Source organism: Haliaeetus leucocephalus, unplaced genomic scaffold (genome assembly GCF_000737465.1).
Source record: "Haliaeetus leucocephalus isolate CR32 unplaced genomic scaffold, Haliaeetus_leucocephalus-4.0 Scaffold306, whole genome shotgun sequence".
Taxonomy (NCBI): domain Eukaryota; kingdom Metazoa; phylum Chordata; class Aves; order Accipitriformes; family Accipitridae; genus Haliaeetus; species Haliaeetus leucocephalus.
In genome coordinates, this window is record NW_010972742.1 from 6459988 (window position 1) to 6481361 (window position 21374).

Genomic DNA, 21374 nt, shown 5'->3' on the forward strand with positions numbered 1-21374 from the left:
TGGGATGGAAAAATCCTGCCATCTCTTCCCTCAGCCCTCCACAGCCTGAATCAGTTTCTTTGCTATGATTCATTCAGAAGCTGAGAAGGATTTTCCACTCCAGTTCAATAACAAGCTCTTTACATTGCAGGGGGAAGTGGGGGCTTGGAGCTTGGTCACCCTCATGATACTTGCAGGGCAAGAAGTTGGGAAAGGTCAGAATTTCACTGGGCTCAGAGCAGGCCACCAAGATTTACACCTTACAGGTAAATAGTGTTTTAAGAGAAGTTCACAATTGCTGAATTTCTCCTCTTGGAAATATGCCTGAAACAACTCTCCACAAAACACAGAAGACTGCCCAAAGATAAAATCACTGAAGCTCATGCTGTGTACTCGGGGATTTAGCAAAACTTCTCCAAGTACAAAGACTACATCAGGGATGCATGCCTGTAAAGTCAGGCAGGAGAGCAAGGCTGCCTGTGCTGCATCCCCCTGCCCAGGGGAGCATCTTCACCTCCCCCAGGGATGGGAACCTTCGAACGAAACACCCCCATCAGTGACTCCCCACCCAAATTACAAGGAGAGAAATCACCACACTGCTTTGAAATGGGACAGGCAGGAAATGCAAACCTTGCAGGTAAGCACCCATTGAGGGCTTCGGAAACACAACCATTTCACTTTAGCTTTTTTACTTGTAACAATGAGCAGCACATCTGCAGACACAAGTGCTGTTGATTGTGTTCCTTAAGCCAGTCTCAATATTTCCATTGTAAACCCTTCTTCCACTATTTTAAGAAGTCAGCTGTAAAAATTTGCTCTAGGCTGGAACTTGGCAACGGAAGACTCCGTCTGGGAGAAACTTATTTTACATGTGCAACCCCTCTCTCGTATACACAATATAGCAAAAGGCTTGGGTAGGAACACCAAATCCTCCTAAAAGTTGGCCAGTTTAAAGATCCTGTTTGCATTCTTGCATTTGGAAAAAAAAAAAAAAAAAAAGCTAGCAGATAATTAGTGTGGCCTGACTGCTTTTAGCATTACAAAATGTGTGTATACTTTTATGATGGCCAAGATATACATCCTGAGAGTGATTATTGTGTGTGGAATAGAGTAGTTAAGTTTATAAAGGAAACTCTTTGCACGTTTTAAGTGTGGGCTATGAGAAATAAAAAAAAATAACATAAAATTAACTTATACCATAAAAATAGGGGGGAGTTTGTTTAAAAAAATAAATCCTGAAGCAATCTCTGTACTTGCATTTGCTGAAACAGGGCACTTCTCTGGAAATGTGAATTTCAGGTACAAAACAGATTAATAACCAGTGTTAAGAAATAGTTAGTTTGTGGCATGTTTTTGAGGCACCTGGGTTTTCTTTGGAAGGTGACCAGCAGTTCTGCTCTCTTGGCCCTGAGAAAAACCAGGGGTGTGGAACAAAGCTCCGACCTGGCCATCAAAATTTTAACCAGCAACTTGTAGGAAGGAAGGTGGGTGTTGGGTTTTTTTTTTGCTTGTTTGTTTTTTAAATTTTCTTAAATCTAACATTAAGCAGCAACTTTAATCACAGACTTTTAAGGGGCACCCACCATCACAGAGCACTCCAGTTTACACTGAGATATGTGCTAAAATTGTGATCATTAGAAGTGTGTTAGTGCTTGGCTGCTATTTTGAGTTGTCACACTCCACTAAACATCATAGAAACCCATTGTAGGTCATGGTCTGCCAACCATTTAGCTGAGCTATGACTGGGAATACTCAACATCAAGAGCTTGAACTTACCTGAGGTCCTCTCTCTCCCTTCACTCCTGGATATCCCAGTAAAAATGGAAACGGAGTGGGTCCAAGGGGGTCAAAGATTTGATAGCCGTCAGTCACAGCTGGGGTGGTGAGGTTGAAGGCCTGTACCCTGGCTCTGGAGACAGGACGGGCAGACCCCAGGGGAGGTTTGGTGTACACCAGAGGGATGTTACTAGGATCCACTTTCCTGGTGGGGGACGGCACGTGCTTCTTTGGAACGGGCCCATTGCTTGGGTTCTGTGGGGTTTGCTTTAGGGTGACAAAGTGGACATTGCTGGTTGTGTTATCAGTCATCCTCCTCATTGGCTTTACAGTACTGGGTGCTTCAGAGGGCTCAATGGTGGGTTTTTGGTTGATCTTCTTTTTGGTCTCTTGCTTGGACTCCTTCCTGCTGGCCACAGCAGGGCTCTGGCTTGTTGGTGGGGCCTTTTTGGCCGTGGGAAAGGGATTTTTCTCCATGTGCATGCTGGGAGTGGGCCGAGAGACCCTGAGGGTCGTCACTGTCCCCCAAGGGAGTGAACGGGCGGGTGGCTGTGTTCCAGTACTCGATGGAACAGGAGATGGGGCCACTGTGACCTTTGTGGCTTTGGTTGTCAGTCTTGGCAGTGATGGTGGGGCTGATACCAACGCAATGGTTGTTGCACCTGAACTCCGAGTCTTGAGGGGTGCAGTGACCCTGCCAAATTCCAAGGATGGGGCAGCAGTGGTCAGGTTTTTCAGACCCTGCAGCGAGGGCTCCATCCGCTGTGGGGTACTTGGGGAGGCACTGGGATCCCTGGGCAGGAGGGGTATGAGGGGGGGCAGGTTCGGCCGGTAGGTATCTGCTTGCCTGCACTGTTTTTTCAGGTATTTACAGTAATGATGAGCTGCCTTGGCAGAAGGATAAATATCGAACTGGCAGATGGCTCCTTCAAACTGCACGGAGTGCTGGTTTATCTTCCCAAAGAGGAAAGATCCATGTGGATCCAATGCCTCGTCCTTTTTAAGATGCAAATCCGCATGTACTCTGCGCTTCCCACAAGAAGTAAATAAAGTGACTGTCTGGCCACGGATATCGATGGCCATATTGTGCCACTGGCCATCATGGACATTGTAATCAAAATATACAGAGCGCTTGTGGCCCACATATACTATGATCTTTCCAGGCACAAACTGGACCCCCAGCTGCAGTTTTTTCTTTTTGCTCTTGATGGCAAAGAGAAAAGCATTGTTGATGCGGTGGGAGCAGAGGCTCAGCACTAGGAGCAGGTCAGTGCTGGAGCCTGTGGGGAGGATGGTGCTGACTGGTGCTTCGACACGTGCTCGCTGAGTGAAGATGACCCCTGATTTGAAAGGAATGACTCCTTGAGGAACTGTACGTGATGAGGACCATCCGCTCGATGGCCTTTTCCCTGACAGGCCCAGTCTTTGAAGAACATCCACATCTGAAAGGGAAGCACAAAGAAAATGTGAGGTGTTGGGCAACCCAAGGGCTGGATGGGTATGGGGGGGGTCAAACCAGTCCATGCAAAAAGGCAACAGGATGCAGGAAACCCCAACCATTCTCTCACATATATACATTCAAATAATCAGAATGGAGAGCACATCTTCTGCACATCACATGAGGAGCAAGTGCATGCTCAACTTGGTCACCAACAATTGCCAAAATGCATCAGCTCCATGGTGCATCTGGCTGGCTATCCTGTCCCACCAGGGACCAGCTCCAGATGTTCTGGAGGGAGCTGACCTCGCTACAAGGAAATTTCCCACTGAGCACCAATAGTCCACTTCTCTGGGATTTAATTCTTAGTACTGACCACACAGCTGGAAAGGAATTTGAACAACAGACTGAGCTGGATTGCAAAATTTTATATCCCCAGAAGGCAAGTTACAGAACTTTCAAAGGGAGCAAAGGCCTTGTATGTGTCTCTCTCCAAATTAGCAAGAAGCAGCTTTTGATCTTTGAGACTCTGGAGAGTTTAGGGAAGTGAAGGTGCCTCCCAGCATGAAAAAATTGCACCTAGATTTCACTGAACCGCTTAAGGTTGTCCACAGCAGTACTTCTTTCCCAGAGGATCATCTTACAGCCTTAAATTATTTTAATAGGTTGGAGGAACCAGACTTGGTTTGTGAAGAGCTGAGAAATTAGTTATGGCTGCCACTGAGCAGTAAAGGTAGGACTCCCCTTCAGCGTTTATCCCCTAGGAGCTACGTGCCTTGTTCAAGACAAGATGAGAGGGATTGATGTCCAGAGGTACCTATCTTTCTCCACCAACTCCAGGAGAACTCTGCCATGGACAGACAAGCAGAATCCTCTGGTTTCTGGCCTGAAGGTCTAACAGGAGTCACACACAGCTCGGAGTCCAAGGCAGATTAGCAGGCAAGAGCCACACAAACTGGAGCCAGCTGGCGGCAGTCTCAGTTGAACTACTTAACTGGGGAAGATGCCGAGGTCTACATGAGAAAAGCTGCAAAGGTAAATGTGCCCAGACCTGAAAAAGGTGCTCATGTGCCCAAAAGCTTGTTCTCTTACTCCAGCTTGAACATTTGGCCTAATAAAAGATGTTACCTACATGGTATAGACAGATAAAGATAAGGCTATAATGATTACTATGACACTACCACTGCTGAAAACGAGCTAGGATAACTATTTCCTTCCCTCTTCCCTGCCCAAATGCAATCCCTATTACTCGATCACCAGCTAACTCTTGTATTTAAGTGCTCTTTGGGGAAGCTAGCCTGGGCTATATAATCCAAATGCTGATCTCGCAAGGTAAGAATTTAACAATCAGAAATGCGGCAGTGCCAATCATGGCTGCACATCAGCTAACACCATGGGATTGCAGCTTTCCTAGATTAAAAGGAAAAGTGAATCAAAGGTTGTCCAAAGAAAAAATGAGCTCCTTCTCCAAAGGGGCCTTGGAATTTGGCCTCTTTCACCCTTAACTACAAAATATTCAGCACAATACCCAATGTTTGGGGAACTGGCACTTAAAAGAGATCCTCAATGTTGGCCAGAAGGGTTGTAGACTCAATCCAGTCTGAGGCCTGTAGTGTTGCTGGCCAGGAAGGGAGGAGAATAATGAGAAGACCTTTGTTCCTTGATTTTGGCAAAAACCTTGACCATTTTTGTATGTAAGAACAAGTCAATCAATATTTACTTTGTCTGAGCTCAGCTTTATTCCCACCTCCCTCTTTTAATGCAACTTGACTCATTTTCTAGCAAAGCCTACCCTGGAAAAGATGCATCAGATGCGAAAGGGGATGGAAATTTTCCCACTCTAGGCAGAGGGGATAATTTGCTGCACAGCATGTGCAAGTGTTAATAATGGTACTTCTCCCATACTATGAAATCCTTGGTTGCCCACTGTTTTTCTGCCATATTGCCCAACGGGGCTGTCCCTCAGCATAGCAAAGGTACAGCCTTCCCCTCTCTGCACTGAATGAAGGAATCACAGCAGTATCTTCATACTGGATAATCTCCAGAGTCCATGAAATAGTAAAGGCCAAAGCCTGGCTTTAGCAAAGTCAAGTGGGACCCCTGCCACAGACTTCAAAGGCATCGGGATTTAGCCCTAAGGAAATAAGTTTACCACTTAAACTAGGAGGTAGACTCCAGCTTCCAATTCCTACATGTATTTTTAGGTTCTCTCCCAGAGACAGACAGTGGTGTGTCTCTACTAGGCAGAGATGCTTTACGCTCCAGGAACTATTCATATGGTAGCTGCTCTGCAAAAGCATAAGGATGTTTCCCCGCTCAGAGGATGCCGCTGCTGTTTGCAATACCAATCCAGCTGCCTCGTTAGCAACTGCATCCAACAGTGCTTAAGAAAAAGGAAAAAAAAAGCACAACCCAACCACTCCTTTCCCTCAGAACTCACTAAGGTGGAGCCAAATTCTAGATGCCTACGCAAAACCTGATTAAAAGAGACCTCATGCAGGACACGTATGTGGATTTTCCAGCACCAGATCCAGGTACACAGCTCAGGACTCCTGTGCACCCAGCCTGTCTGCCTGTCCATCCCATGCTGACTGCCCTGGGCTGGTGGGGCACGTCCCCCGGGATGACAGGATGTCATCAACTAACATAAAATGCAAGGTAATTTTGGCTTCCTTAAGTAGCTCCAAGTTTAGCAAAGCATTTTTTCCCCTTCAAATTTTTTCCTCTGTGGATTTTTCCATCAAAACACATTATTTAAAAAACCATTCACTTAGAGCTGCCTGGTCCCAGGTGCCTTGAAGACAGTTGCAACATTTCTGTAGCAACATTTGAGCAACTGGGAAAAACTTTTCTAGCAGACTCTATGCATGAAGTAAGATGCACAGAGATTCTTGAACAGCCACATGATCATCTCTGAAAGAGAGGATAAAATGTTTTATTGTTCTCCTTCCCATCCCTTTCTTTCCCTTCCCCTTCCCCCACGCAAAAAGCTTTATAAGAAAAAGAAGCCAAAAGGCAGGAGAGAAATAACTTGCAGCTTCCTAGATTCCAGCAGCTGAGATGTGATGCCCACAGCTAAAATTGGGTTGAATAAACGCTACATTTCCAAAAGTTACTGCCCAGACCCTTAGTCAGTGCACATCAGATGAACTCACTAACCTCATGATCTTTTGGATTTGTAACACTTATGGAAAAATCATCCTCTGCATTCCCTGATTTTCCAGTGTGCAGGAAGACCCCTAAGCCTTCTAGTAATAACTACAGTGTTTTCAAAAGCCCACGGCATTGGCTTAATTTCATCCTCACACAGATCTATGAACAAACTCTTACTGCTTTTGTAAATCTCATGTTTGAAGATCCTGAGTGATAATGCAGTCTCAAGTCACCAATGTTTCCTTACAGCCTTTGCTTCCTTGAAAGTGTTTACTTTCTGGCACCCAGAAGAGGAGCCTGTCTCTGATTGTGGGGCAACCAAGCAAGACTTTTAAAATTCTTTTATCACAGAGGAAGTATCTCAGAAGGGAGTTATCTGCCACACTAAGGTAATGCAATAACAGCAAAGTGAAAGAGTTTCCTTTAGATTGATGGTAACAAATCAAAAGACATGGCACGATCCCATAATTATCATGGGAGTAAAATGATGGATAGAGATGAATCTAAACAGCACATTAAAATCTACTTGAAAAAAAGAGATGCCAAGACACAGTATTTGTTCTGCCTCTTTATGAGCTGACATAAAACTTGCTCTGAAAACTGCTTGACTAAGTAATTCAGCCAGATGTTCACCTCTTTCACATTTAAGCAGAATTTGGAAAATATTACATTTTTCAAAATTGCTGATGGCAGGGATGTATTCCCCCCCCCCCCCAAAAAAAAAAAAAAGTGCTCCATGGGCTGGCTTACAGCTGAGCATTGACCAACTTTCTATTTTTCCTTCATGTTTTGGAGACTAAGAGGAGAGCCCTGGAGCCTGCTAGTCCACTTACTGTCTACTGATTGCAGGGGAAGCTCTTCAGTTCCAGTATATACCCGTGTAAAACATCCATGTGGAAGAGGTGTTACTATTTTAAGAGGAGATGGCTCCTTTAAAAACAGATGTTGCAGAGATGCTCAGTTCCCACTACCAACTGTGAGAGATGAATTTATTTTTATTTTTGTTGACTCTGAAGCATTCTATCTCCTCTTATGGGATCATTGATTATTGTACCCCAAACTTTTGTCCTGTCCCCAGCAGCACTGGGAGGGGACACCTGGAGCAGACGTATAAAGACAGGGTGAAGTTGTATGATCACTCCCCTGTAGAATACTTCCCCTACTGCACAGGGACTGAGCCAGACAGTCATTCTACTATCAACCACCCCTGTGGAATTTTTCTCCCTTAAATTTGCTTTTACTTTTAGAACTTACATCATTTCTTTATGCACAACATCCTATGTGACTGCACAGGCATGATCGGGTTGCATTCAAGTCAAGGAAAAACCTGTCTGCCAGAGACACTTAATTCCTTAATGCCCCAGCCTCAGGGGACACTTTCTAAAAGCAGTTAAGTACTAGCAAGTGCAGGTAGATGCCAGTGACATTTTAGACACACCGAAGTGCTTCATTCCCACCAGTTCCACCAGACAGACAGGCACTTCTGAAAATCCTGTGGGGCACGTAATCACCTGTAAAAAACTGGTTCTTTTGCCAGCTGTTAACTGCGTCATCTGTATCATCAGTACTGCAATAATCAGCAATAAATGCATTCATTTCTGTGCACTAGGCTCAGTCATTATTAAATGATGGTCCCAAACTGGTACCAAAGCACTTGGCTTTTACTTTGGTTGAAAGAGGAGAGAAAAAAAAGTGCAGTTTACCTTCAGAATTTCCCTGTGTGAGTCCCAGGAACCAGGTAAAACATAATATAGTCCAGAGAAAGCAGAATCCCCTAAAATTGGGAAAGAAGAAAAAATAATGAGTTTCTACAACATTAGTAACAAAAACTAGCTCCCCCGCCCCTGTTAAGGGTCTTTTCCTTGATCACAAGTTTAGCAAAGTCAGTGGCAGTGTCCACATGTCTCTGGGAAGTAGAGAATGAGTGCTCAGCAGAACAGCACTTGCTTCTGACTGAGATCTCATTTTGCTACTTTTAAGTCATCTAAAGCCCACTGAATTCAGTGGAAGGTTTTCCCGCTGGTATTAGAGGAACTGTTGATCAAGGATCAAGCCTTGAACAAGGACCAGACCAGTGTTTCGAGATGCAGGGTCATCAGTGCCAGATCAGCAGTCCTTTCACTACTGCTACTCCTTGGCACTCGCCCCATCTTGGACAGAACATCAGAAATGCAAGAAGATGGAGAAATAATTCAAAATTGGAAGGTCAAAAGACATGCCAGGAGCGCATGTGCATCTATGAGGACACAGGTAGAAAACAGGCTGACATGCAGTGACATGTCACCTGCATCTCAGCAAAAAATTTCTGAGTCCTAATGCTTTACTATATGCTTAAAAATATTCTAAACTTACAAAATCCTACATGGATCTATTCCTCTTTTTACACCCAGATGCAAAGATGGGGGCAGCTCATAACCACTCAGCACGCTATGCTGTTGCCACTAATGACTTTCTCATTAGCTGGGTATGGAAGGAAATTTTAGAAAGTGAGAGAGCTGCAGACTCCCAAGCAAAGTACTCTCGCAGACCCTTTCACGCCTGAGATGGAATTGGACAAACCTTTCTGTTAGCTCAACTTTAAGCCTTCAAGTGCCATTGAAAACAGCAGCAGAGAGGAAAACTTTGCCCAGAAAGGTAGCTGAAACTGCCCCTTCCCCCACCAACTTCCTTGATTTGTAGCCAAATAAAGAACATAGGAAACTCCTTGGTTAAGCTCACTTAAAACTGTCAGTGGAAAGTTTGAAGATTGAATTCCCTCATCTTTTAGAGATGATATTTAACAGCTTGATCAGCAAGGGCTGCTGGAGGAACTGAGACAAAAATGTAAACTACAGAAGTTCTCAGCCAGAAGAAAGCAGTGTGGGACATCCACAGGTTTTTCTTCATGTCAGCCAAGCCAGTGTGAACACTGGGATATGCAAAGCAATGCCAAAGTGCTGCCTGCTCCTCTCTTCAGATCTGGCAAAGACAAATCATTTATCAAATGGGATTAGAGACCACTCTTCTCCTGCCATCAAGCCTCAGCTTTAGCACAAGAAAGCATCCTCTGAGACAGTGTATAACTCTGGGCCAGACTCTCACCAGTGACGGAGACCCTTTCCCACAGCTAAAATGAAGCCACAGTGATTTACACATCAGTGGGGAAACCTGGCCTTGAATGTAAAAATCCATGCAGGAATCCAGCCACTAACTAATATTTTAAGGCTTGAAGGGACAAAATACCGGAGCGGCCCCACATCGGCTGGGAAACAAATGAGATGAACCACATCATTATTTACTGTTTCCATTACCCTGACACTGCGCTGCTCATTTCAGGAGCTCTGGGGCTGCTTTAGTTTACGCATGAAGGAACAATAGCTTGGAAGAGCCAAATCACAGTATTCTTCCACCATGTTCCATAGCCAGCCATACGCTAACCAGGAAACCCTCACTATCACTATGTTCTCCAGCTGGGGAGACTTGGTTGTTTTCTGCCCACTTCATCCCATGGGACACAGCTGTTGGGCTGAAGACACTGCTGAGTCCAAGGAGAGCTGGTGTCCCAGTTCATTCAGGGAATGTAGGAAAGGAAGGAGAATAGTATGATTCTTCATAGCCACCTGTAGCAGAAGTCTTTTTCTGACTTAAGAGGCTAAAATCCACTTCAAAGGAAGACCTGCCTTTCTGTGCTCACCTCCAAAGGATCAATGGAGTTTTAAGATGCGGACGCAATTCCATGTGCGCATGGAGCACAGACCTTGTTGGGTATCAACCGCGTTTGACCGCCGATGAGAGCGCAGGAAGACAAGGGGAAAGGGGTGACCAACATGATGCGAACACCAAGGGCAGCAGGAGTCCCAAGCATTAAGAACACCTTTTCTCTGGTGAGGACCAGATTTGTACACAGCTATGTACAAACACTGGTGCACACCCCACACCTCACTGAAGTCCAGATCTTTTTTTGGAGGGGTACCTTCACAACCCAAATTTGCTTCCAAAGTCCCTACTGACCAACACAGTGAGGGGAACAAGCCTTAGGGGAAAATCCAGCACGTAATTTCATTCCAGTGACACTGACGGGGCTATAAAGGAGACGAATGCGCAGCATGGGATCCAGCTGGCCTCAGTCTTGCTCCTGGACCCCTTGCACAGCCAATACCATAAGAGTTGAGAGTGGGGCCGAGTGCCAAAACACTGAAGAAAAACACTTTGGCAAAATTTACCAACTTAATGGAAAAAGCAAAAGCAGCTTCCAAATGGCAGACCTGCGACTGATGGGGCTGTTAATTATTGCAGGATTTTATAATGCAGGCTCTTTTTCCGTTACAATTCTGCAGTGACAGGATTGCATAAGCAGCTTGAGCAGCAATAGTAAAAGAAGATTTTTCTCCTTATATAGAGCTATCAAACCCACCTTGCCTTCATCTCGGCTTCTTCCCACAACCAGTGATTTCCACAGAGACTCTGTCAAGAGGTACCCACTAAAAGCATTTATTTCTTTTATTGCATAGGGCCTATGAAGACCAGAATGAGGATCCCACCGCTATAATCACTAGGTGAAGAAGTGCCCCTAAATACGTATGATATAAGCTCACGTGAACCCTAGAAGTTTTCCAGTGCAGACAAACTCCCTTTATAGCAAACTGAAGCTACTGACTACAGCTTAATTTTGCTACGCTACTTTTTGCGAACTCCTGTGATCAGCCCATGGGAACCAACCAGTGCCAAAAGTGCAAGGCAAAAGACAACAGAGAGGGACAGAGAAGCGTGAAAACTGGTAATAACACTTCTCAGCCTTAATGGTGATTTTAGCATCTTCCCAGTGAGGACCACGTGCATGCAGGTAGCAGCCAAGGAAAAACATCCCGAGGAGTTCCTACAAAAAGCAACCAGAAGGTCTAGGCACCACTTCTGCTGGGGCTTCAGGACAGGCAGGAGGTCCCTGCACATGGTGGTATGCACCAATCCAGAGACCTGGTGAAATCACGACTGCTAATCAGCATACAATTGCAAAACTGTGCCCTGCATTTTCAGCTTCCAGACTCACTTGCCATCTTCTTACTGAGCACTGAAAGATCAGACTTCTGAGAGCGGCAAGTAGTGACTTGGAGGCTAAAGAAGAGTTATCACCTCTCCAGGTGGCTTGTGCACAGCGTGTCTTGCTGCTACAACCCCAGTAAAGTCACGTTCAGGGTGGCAACCTCAAGAGCAAAAGTAAAGGAAAAATCCTGTTGAACATACCAGTTCTTACCTGACAACCACTGGAATAAAGCACTACACTGAACTAAGGACAATAGTAAGACAGTAGCCTCTAAGGAAGACTTGGTCGGGAATTATCCTCAAAAAAGTGCAAGTCTGACAAAGCTGAAGCAATCTGTAAAACAGTTGTGATCAGCTAATTCTCCGCTTCACAATTTCTGGAATTGGTTGGAAAAAGTTCAGCTTTTTTAAATTAAAAGATTTGCCTCTGCCTTAAAAAAAGAAGTCCAAATGATTTTGACATCTTGTTTGCTTAGATGATGGGTTGAAGCTGAAGAAAATGTTAGAGGGCCCCAAAGCAGCATTTAATTTTTTTTTTTTTGTTTTCTCCCTCATTTACAGTGGGGAAATGTCTTTGAAATTGCAAACATTCTCGCAGGGCGGAAAAATTATTCCCCCCCACTCTCCTCCATTCAGGTGCATTTTTTTCTGTCCAAAAGACCAGAAAGCCAGCTGGATGCTGAAAATTGCTTTTCAAGAAAGGCAAAGCTACATTTCTAACTGTAGATCAGACAGTGTATCTTAAAAGGAGAAAATGTCTATGCTGCTTAAGAACCTCTGCACATGAGCAGAGATGCTATTTCATAAGACACCCAGCAGTTTTGATAGTCAACAGGAAACAAAAATCACAACCTACATACCCAGGCTTTAAATTGCACGATGGCATTGATTCCACTCCCAGCTTTTCGGGGCAGAAATCTTATTTTGTACTAGTATCATCCTTTGCAGAGCAGACTTCTACTCTCTTTTCTGGGCTTCTGGAAAATATGTTATTTCTCCTCTCACCCTCAGTTTCTGAAGAGAGCAATGGGAACCTATAGTTATGTAATGTCCCTGTATTGACCCTGCATAGTCCTTTGCTGGACCTTTTCTGCAGTATAGACCAGCTATTGATTTACACCTCCAGTCAAAGATTTTGTCTGGTGTACACAGACACTGTTGCAAAGCCCAGCATGCTAAGGGAAGAGTTTCTGAGATGTCTGAAATGGTATTAATTTTTAACCCCCGTTCACCATCTACAATTTTAAGACAAGCAGATATGGCCCAGATAGATTCATTTCCATGGTCATTTAAAAATACTGAGAAATCTAAGAGTGATCTAGAAACTGTCAATATTAAGTGGGGAAGAATGAAAATCAGTACCCCCCCATAAGATTTTAATGTTCGGAAAACTCCCCCAAAATATCATCCAGCATCAAGTACGCAACACATCCAGAATCCACTGCTCCTAGGCACGTGTTTATCAAAACAGATCTTCAGATGACAACTAGAAATTCATTGCACACGCAGCCATAAGGGGAGAAGATAAAGTGGGACATCAGTGTGGCTGCCTGAGCTTTAACAGCACCCTGAGCAGAGTGCAAAGCGGAGAGTTTCAAAGATTGTCCCACCATTATTACTGGAGAGCCCAGTAGCCCAAACAGGGAAACTCCCTAGGATGGGAAACTCTCTAGGCCAGACTCCGCCGACCCATCCTTGGGCTGATCCTGAACAGGAACGTCTGAATTCCTCCACCCTGCCCCAGAGTTTGGAGCGGGTGTGCAAACCCAGAAATTCCCACGGTTTCTCTGGCACCATTTCTGCCAAATCTAATCTTAATTCAGGATGAAAATGCCCTTAGTGCTGTGCCTGTAGAGGTCTGTCTCAGGGCTTTGGCAACTGTGGCCCAGAAAAAGCTGCTGCTTCCTTCAGAGGAGGCCCCTGGTAGCGAAAGAGCGACCCACTGGGGCCCGAGGAAAGGGAGGAATCGTGTTCACAAAGGGGAGGGACCTCAGCTCCTGGCAATGGTACAGCAGTAGGTCTCAAGTACTGCAAAGAAGCTTCGCTCTCCTAAAAGCCTGCACATCAGCCAGGAACAAGGAGGGTCTGGATGCATAAAGGCCTGGTATTTGCTCCCCCAGTACTTATAGCTCCTCTTAGGATTCCTCCGGGAGGGAAACGCAGACGTGCAGTACGCAGAGCATGCAGATGAAGCGTCAGTGTGGCCAACCCTCCCTCCTGCAGACACCTCACACCTTGTTCTTCCAAGGGTTTATGCTGATATCTGCAGACTGAGGGCCAATGGGTCTCAAACCACTGGTCCTTGTCCTCCTAATTAGGAACCACAGCTTGCGTATTCATGGCACAAAGCTGGCCCAGAGTTAACTAGCTCCTCTTAGCTCCTGCTGGTGACAACCTGCTTCCTCACCCGCTAGATACAAGACTGACTGACACGGCTGTGATGACTTAAATACCCTCCCAGATACCTCCCAGCAGCTTTCTACAATGGGGGATCTTTCCTGACAACCCATTACTTGGTTTCCTCTTTGCTCACCACCCCTGTCTGTCTGGGTTATTGACTTTGCTGCTGTGTGAAGTGACAACACTCACTACTGGCCCTTGCCTTTGTGTTCTCAGTTAGCAACTGGAGCCCTCGACAAACAGAAGTGCTAAGCGTGATCTGTCATCTAACTCCTTTTTTGTCCTTCCAACAAACGCCTTTGCATTCCTTCATTTTGTGAATGGGGTTTGGCAGAGCCGTATAGAATTCCCCTTTGTTTCCATTTGCACTTCAGTAAGCGTCCATCATTTCTACTTATGCCCCCAACAAATTGGCAAAGAAAGAGAGAGGGGAAAAAAACCTACCTGCTCTGTGTCTGTCTCTGGTCAGAGATTTCCTACAACCTCCTCACCACAAGACCTAAGCAACCCTCGGTCAATAATGTAACCTCTATAAACACTGTTTTCAAGCAGGGCAGATTTTATCCCCTCAACCCATTGCAGAAAGGGGATGAAACTGGAGATTTATTAAAAGGACCTGCTCAGACACGCACATCGAGGCAGCGGGAGAGGGGACACTTGGGCCTCAGTTTGTAACCCCTGGCTGTGACACTGCCCTTCCCTCCTGGGCCACAGCTCCAGGAGGCTGTGTAATTGCCTCCTCTCTACCCCAAGGCACCCAGGACACACACAGCATTTGCCTGACTATTGCTCCTATTGCTGAATTTGTCCAGCAGTGCCATAATTTGTCCCCAGATCACCTGCCCGGCTTGCATGCAATGGTCTTTTCCTCTTAAAACAGGAGCCGTGCCTTCTTGCAGCCCTTTCAGGCCTTCCCAGGGGCTGACCCCCCTTGGTGGTGCCAGATGGGTGCTGTACCACCGCGCCTGTGGCTTGGGCCAGGCAGCCCTGGAGCAGCATTACACCAACAACCCAGGGCTGTGACAGCAAGCAGGCACCCATCGGAGGCCTCAGGAACATGAAGCAAGCTTCCTCCATGGCCAGCATGTGGCACTGGGGCTGGAAGGAGCCAAGGTGGCACAACCACAGCTGAACAGCACAAGTGCTACTACGGTCTGGACACATCTTCAATGCACAGCTGAATGCAAAACCTTCTTCTATGGTTTAGTGAGCCTGTGCTCGCTAAAAATGCATCAACGGAAACGATCAAGAGAAGCATTTTAAGCTCTCAAAGCCTGTAAAACTTTCTGTTCTTCTGGTTTTACAAGCTTTGCCTGCTCGAGCCAGGACAAGGCTTCAGCACACTCTGCAATTGCTTCTCCTTCCCTGGTGAGCCAGCCCTCCCACTCCCATCCAGGGGTCTCCTGCACGTCTGGCAGCTCCTCAGCCACCAGCCCCGCTCCGGAGGATGCTGCAGGAGCACTGGGACACGCGGGATCCCCAGTGCCACATGAGAATGCATCAGAAAGTTCCCATTACAAGCTGCCTTCAGGCAGCACAACCCTCACCCACCCTGAGGAAGAGTCGGTGGCACAAGGGTGGCCTGGTGAGCCCAGGCACAAGCCAGCTCTGGGCTCAGAGAACCCTCTCCAAGACTAACGGCCTCAACAGGAACATCCAGCTGTGGGGATGGTAGGATGCACAGCACTCAACCCTGCCAAGCAAATCAAAACCCAGCACCAAAAAGCCCATCGGGAGATAATGCAAAGGGTAGCAAGCGACCTCTGCTGAGGAGGGAACGGATCAGCAGCACGCTGGTGAGGTATTTAAGCCAGAGGAGATCCTGGGAACAAAAGGCGCACATATTCAGAGTCCCCAGAAAAGACCAAAGCGCAGATTTCCCATGGCACTGCAACACGCAACCTCATGCAGCCGTGCACAGCGCTAGCCTAGGACACTGAGATGAAAACCACATATAGACCTCCGGAGAGCAGGCAGCCACGCTGCCTTCTCCTGGGTCCCTGTTTCCTAACCCTGTCCTTAGCTGGGTCTGATTTGCCCTGGCTCTCGAGCAGAATCTCCCTGTCCTCATCTGTAGTATGATTGCGGTCAACTTCTCCATCATGGTCACAAGTTGGTTCCCTGTGCAGCGGCTGTGCCTCGTGCCAAGTATCTCCCCAGCATCAGGGCCCTTCCCTTCCCCTTGCTGCGGTGCCGCGCTCCTCTCCGTCTTTCAAAGGAATCTTTATCTGTTTGTTCCCTTTTCAATTTCTCTATTTTTGACAGCCACCCTCGCACGGTCCCAGGCAGGCAGTTCACTCCAGACCATGCCCAACATTAAGACGGTGCAACTGGGAGACGCTGCAGTTACCAGCATCTCCAGACATGCCACAGCTACATCCGTGCAACTCCCCCCGCCCCCCCCCCAAAGCACTTAAATTCAGTCTTTATGAGTATATAAACACACACAAAACTTCTCAAGGAGAGCTGCTTGCAGCCCCTGGGAGCAGTTGTGATTCTCTCCCCAGAACTTTACACACAGACACATGCAGGCAGGGAGAGCGTGCGCTCAGCCTACAAAGGAAACTGCACATTCATCCACGTCCAAACCCCGGCGCTGCGCTAAAGGGGCGGCTGCCAGGAGCGGGGTGACCCTCGGGGTGGAAGGGAGGGGGGAACCCCCAAATCTCCTTGTCCCGTTTCCAACCCTTTCGTCCCATCTCGCAGCCCAGCCGAGCCTGGCAGAAGCAGAGGGATCCTGTACACAACTTTTTCAAACTGCCAGGCAGAAGAATCCCAGTCTTTCCAAGGGAGTGTCGGTAAATCATCATTACATCCGACAACGCAACCAGAGGGATTAACCCTTTGCTAGTCCCCAGGAAAATAACAACAACAACAAATTTAACAATGAAAATAGTAAAAGCTGGTCCCAGCTGTGCGAGGAAGAGGACGGGCAGGGGCTGTGCTGTAATTTTGGATATATGCACATATATAGACAGAAAGAGGTATTTGTGCGCGCGTGTGTATACTGAACACATGAAGAGCATGCCACCAGGCACCCGCCTGCCTCTCTGACTGTGCCTCAGCCCTTCCCATGGCTCTCCCACTTCCCGGAGGACCGCGGCACCGATCTCCAGGTACTCGTGCCCCCACGTCCCCGCGGGACAGGGCCAGGGAGCAGCATTCCCCCCCCCCCCCACTCCCGCTCCCAGGAGGGGCCGGGGAACCTGCCCCCCTGCCCCTGACCGCCAAGGGTGTAGGTGTGCGAGGGGGAGCGGGGAGGTGGAATTGCCCGTTCCTGCATCTCGCATGGGTGCAACATCGGCGCCCACCCCCCGGACCAGTTCCCGGGCTGGGAGCTCCTTTCCACGGTACGTGGGAATGGAGGCGGGTGGGGGCTCCTCCTGCCCTTCCCGGCCCCCAGCCCCCCGCTCTCACCCCTTTCCGCAACACCCCAAGCCCATTCCCACCCTCCTGCTCCAGCGTGGCCTCCCTTCTCTCCCAGCCCATTCTCTTCTCCAGCCCAGGAGTTTTCACATCATCCCCTGGCAGAAGGAATGTCTTCCCCCACCCCATCCCCAGCCACCCGGGAGCGGAGCTCCCCTCTCGGGCCGGCTCTCCCCTCCCGCAGCCCTCCCGGGATCCCCCGGCTCCCCGGGCACCCCCATCCCCGCCCGGGATGCCCTTCCCCAGCGCCAGCAGAAGTCGGACTTTGTACTCACCCCCTGCCTGCTGCTGTAGCTCTGAGTCTGGAGACCGGCTCTGATTCCGGCTCCATCACGTTTAGTGCATTGTCTCTTTCGGGCAATTTTTGCGGCAATCCATCAGAAAAAGGGGGACAGGCCGGTTTGTGGGTACATCCTTCCCAGGAGCTCAGCTCTCTGCCTCTCTAAGGGGCTCAGCTGTGTCAAAGACACCCCCTGGCCCGGACGGCTCACTCCTTCCTCCTTCTCTTCTGGGTCCTTTTGCTTACACAGATCTTTTAATCCCATTTAACTCCCTCTCGGCAGACTGCAATTACCTTGGGAAAAAGGAGAGAGAACAGAAAGTACACGCTAGGAAGCCAGGCTGGCCCATGGTCGCTGGATTTCTTGCCTCTTTTTTTTTTTTCCCCCTTAATAGTACAATTTCTGTGATCTCTGATTTCCAAAGTCCTTGATTTAAAGTGTTTTTTCTTAGCTGTTACTTTTTTTTGTTGTTTGGTTGGTGGTTGTAATTATTGTTTTTATTTGCAGTGCAGATGTGCCTCCCACCCCCCCAAGGATCTCTCCTCTGGACTTAGAGAGAAGAGGAAAAGGCAGATTTTGAGAAATGAAAATTATTTAAGGATGTCCCTGCTGCCTCTCTCTGCTGCCCTCCTCTGTAACACTGAAGCACTTACAAAAAATAATACAAAGTAAATAAATAATTAAAAAAAGAAACTCTTTTGGCCACAAGAGCTGCAGAGAAGGGATCGAAGACCCCTTCCAGGCTCTGTGGAGGAAACGCACAGGCCGCTGGTCTGGGGGACGCTGCTAACGGAGATCGCTGCTCCGCTGCGCTCACCTGCCGGGGGCCGTGAGCCCTCTGCCCAAGCTGGCTTCGACCCACCTCGCCACGGGCTAGCAAAGGTCCCCTGTTATAAAGGTACCTGACACAGCTTTTCCCTTGGGCTCAACGCTTGGCGGAGACAGTTGAGAGCCTGTGGAAGGGTCTCAGGCTTGCAGGAGAAAAGCCTCCCCCTGCCCCTGCTTGCCTCCTCACCCTGGCTCCATAGGGAGGGGGGGGACAGGGGACTGCATATGGGGCATCTCCAGAGCCCCCTCTCCTTCCAGCACCAAGCGGTGGAAGCCGCAGCCCGGAGGACAGGGAGAGGGGAATGAGTTTTCTTGTGCAAGGTCCATCAAAGTAAATCAGATCCCAAGTCCACTTAGCCAGCTCTGCCAGGAGAGGGGACTTTTGTGTGTGGGTAAAACCTGCATCCCTATGCCCCCTCCTCTTCCAGCTCTTGCAAAGTCCCACCGAGCTAGGACCCAGCCACCCTGCACGCCCCAGGGTGACAGGCAGATCCCTCTTGTCCACACCAGGACACAGCAAGCCCCTCAGCTCCATAGGATTCCCTCACGCAGGTGAGGGCAGCCCACCCCTGGGTGCCCCTTCGGCCCTGCTCCCTTCCCCCTTGCACAGCATCTCTGCCTTGGGCACTTACTTTGCAGCGAGGCAAGAAGCTGTGCACCGTCTCCTCGCAGCCCTGTGTTCATTGGCATTCATTTGTCCCAGCAGCTTACAGCAATTTCTACTGCTTATAAAATAATAATTAAAAAAAAAAGGAAAAGGAGAAAAAAAACCCCAAAAACCTAAAACACCAAACCCTTTCCTCCCTCCTTCCCCTTCAGTCTCAAGGTGTCTCCTGTGCTGGAAGCCAGCGAGTGCCCACCAGGCTCACGGGCCGTGAGCGAGCCAAGGCTTTCTGGCAAGGCTGAGGTTCCCCCAAATTCAACAGATAATCCTTCCCCAGGACTGGTGCGGGCAGGTCCCCCTCGGGCTGTCGCTCCACTCGTGGGTCATGGATGCTGCAGGGATCCAGGAGAGAAGAGAGGTTAGGACCGGGCGCTGGGAGGGACATGGATGGGAAAGAGGTGGGAATTAGAAGGCTGCCCTTGTCCTTTTAAATAGCTGCAGCCAGGGGACTCCGCTCGCTGGCTAGGGTGCCCCAGGTATCCGGTTTCAGCAAACATCGGCTAATGAGCAGAGATCCAGCCTCCGAGGGGCAGGTTCAGGGCTGCTCTGCAGGCGTGGGGAGGCAGGGGGGCACCCCGGGCATCCCACCAGCAAGGCACAGAGCAGGGCTGAAGCTGGAGGAGGGAGGGAAGGGCTGCGGGGGAAGAGCTACATGGTCCCTGCTGCTCCAGGGCAGAGGGCAGGCTGCAGCTCCTTGGGCTGAAAGGTCTACAGGGCAAAGGACAGGTCCTGCGAGGTGCTGAGCATCCAGCACAGGTCTGAGGTACCTGCGTGGGTCTGCGCGTCAAAGAGGAGCCACCCCAGGGTCTCAGAACTAAAGCATCTCAAACCTGGATATGAGCACCAAACTTACACACTCCCTATGAAAATAGAGCCACAAGCAGGATCAACATCAACCCACCAAGTACCTGAACCTAGAGGGGAATTATGTTACACTCAGAGCAGAAAATTCAAGGACCCACTGGCCTGACTTGGCAATGCACGTTTTACTCAAAAAACCAACCTCAGAATGTGGCCAAAAATTACAGTTTCCACCATAAATCAGATCTCCTGTAGACATGACATCTTCTGTTACCATGCATGCTAAGGACTTCTCTCCTTTAATATATATATTTGACTTAGTTGTGGTTGCTTACTGGGACTGTGGTTTTGCATCTACCAGTTTCTATATGCATAAGATTTTATTCATACCTTTAGCTCTGAAGTATCTACATTTTGCTTACTTGCTTGCTGTAACAGATGAAGCTTTAAGTAACAATAACAAAAAATTGAAGCAAGTAGTGTTATGACTAGGGCAGATAACTAACAGTCTCGCTGTCCACTGTCCTCAAGAAAACCTTTTCAGAAGAGTGCAGCTAAGTTACACATCCAGCTACTACTAAGAAACTCCTATGCAGAGAGAAACCTGTCTCAAAAACCCTCTGAAGGCCCAGGAGCTCAGACAACCCATCCAGACCAGCTTTGAGGATTGGGACTTAAGGGACAAAAGGCAGTCACATAGCTCATCAGAAATCACATGAAATCGCTATTTTTCTTAGCTTTTTTCCCCCCAGCTGTTTTTTTCCATGTTTCTCAGTCATGCATTCCTCACTGAGAAACATATTCTAGCCAAGCCTAAGTGTTTAAGATAAAGCTTTAATCTATTATAAAAATACTTTGCAAAGAAGCGTATGGAAATTCCTGTGCTGTTGAGTACATCTTATATCCTCCTTCTCTTTTCTACCTTTTCTCTCTTCCAAAAGCAGCAAGTATCTAGTAACCTTCCTTCCCCTCAAAAAACCATGCTTTACCCAGAAAAGAATAAGGCCCTGGCTTCCCAGAGTGAGGGACAGAGAAGAAAGCAAAAAGATGAGCTGCATCTTTTTGCAAACACGTATGCAAATGGCACGCGTATGGGTAGCTGGACTGGCAATGCTTCAGGTCCACACCATTGCACCGAGGACCACCATAAAACACACTTAGAGCCCCATCCTCAAATACGCTTACTTAACTTTGCTCAGATGAACACTTTCAAACCAAACACATGCATAGAAGCTTTGCTAGCATAGAGACATAAATGTAGCCCAGCAGTAGGAAAAAGGGAATTAGTTTAAAACAAAAGGAAACCCAGTGTTGCTGAAGCCAAGACTAGTGCCAAGTGAATTCAGGTTCAAAAATTAGACCTCATTCTTCAAAAAGAGAAAAGCCACAACATATGATCTGAATAGAAATATATTTAGCAGATTTATTTTTCTTCCCTTCCAAATTTAAATAGAAACCATTTTAAAACACTAAATAAACTGAAGTAAATCAGCACAGCAGTGAAATGAAAAAAAGAAAAAAAAAAAAGGCATGGGAATTGGCTGTTCTCGTTTAATTAGCTGTCCTGGGTTCAGCTGGGATAGAGTTAATTTTTACAGGAACTTGGGAG

At 47.7% G+C, this 21374-nt stretch overlaps 1 protein-coding gene across 1 annotated transcript in view; it reads right to left on the reverse strand.

Moving 5' to 3' along the window:
- COL27A1 (collagen, type XXVII, alpha 1) overlaps positions 1 to 18026 on the reverse strand; it is a 165584-nt gene extending 147558 nt beyond the window's left edge. The window contains exons 1-3 of the mRNA XM_010571135.1: positions 17467 to 18026; positions 8050 to 8120; positions 1756 to 3197 (exon numbers count right to left, since the gene is read on the reverse strand). Coding sequence (XP_010569437.1) covers positions 1756 to 3197; positions 8050 to 8120; positions 17467 to 17522 — 1569 coding nt within the window. The 5' untranslated portion in view covers positions 17523 to 18026. The remainder of the gene's footprint in view (positions 1 to 1755; positions 3198 to 8049; positions 8121 to 17466) is intronic.
- Positions 18027 to 21374: the final 3348 nt, after the last annotated feature.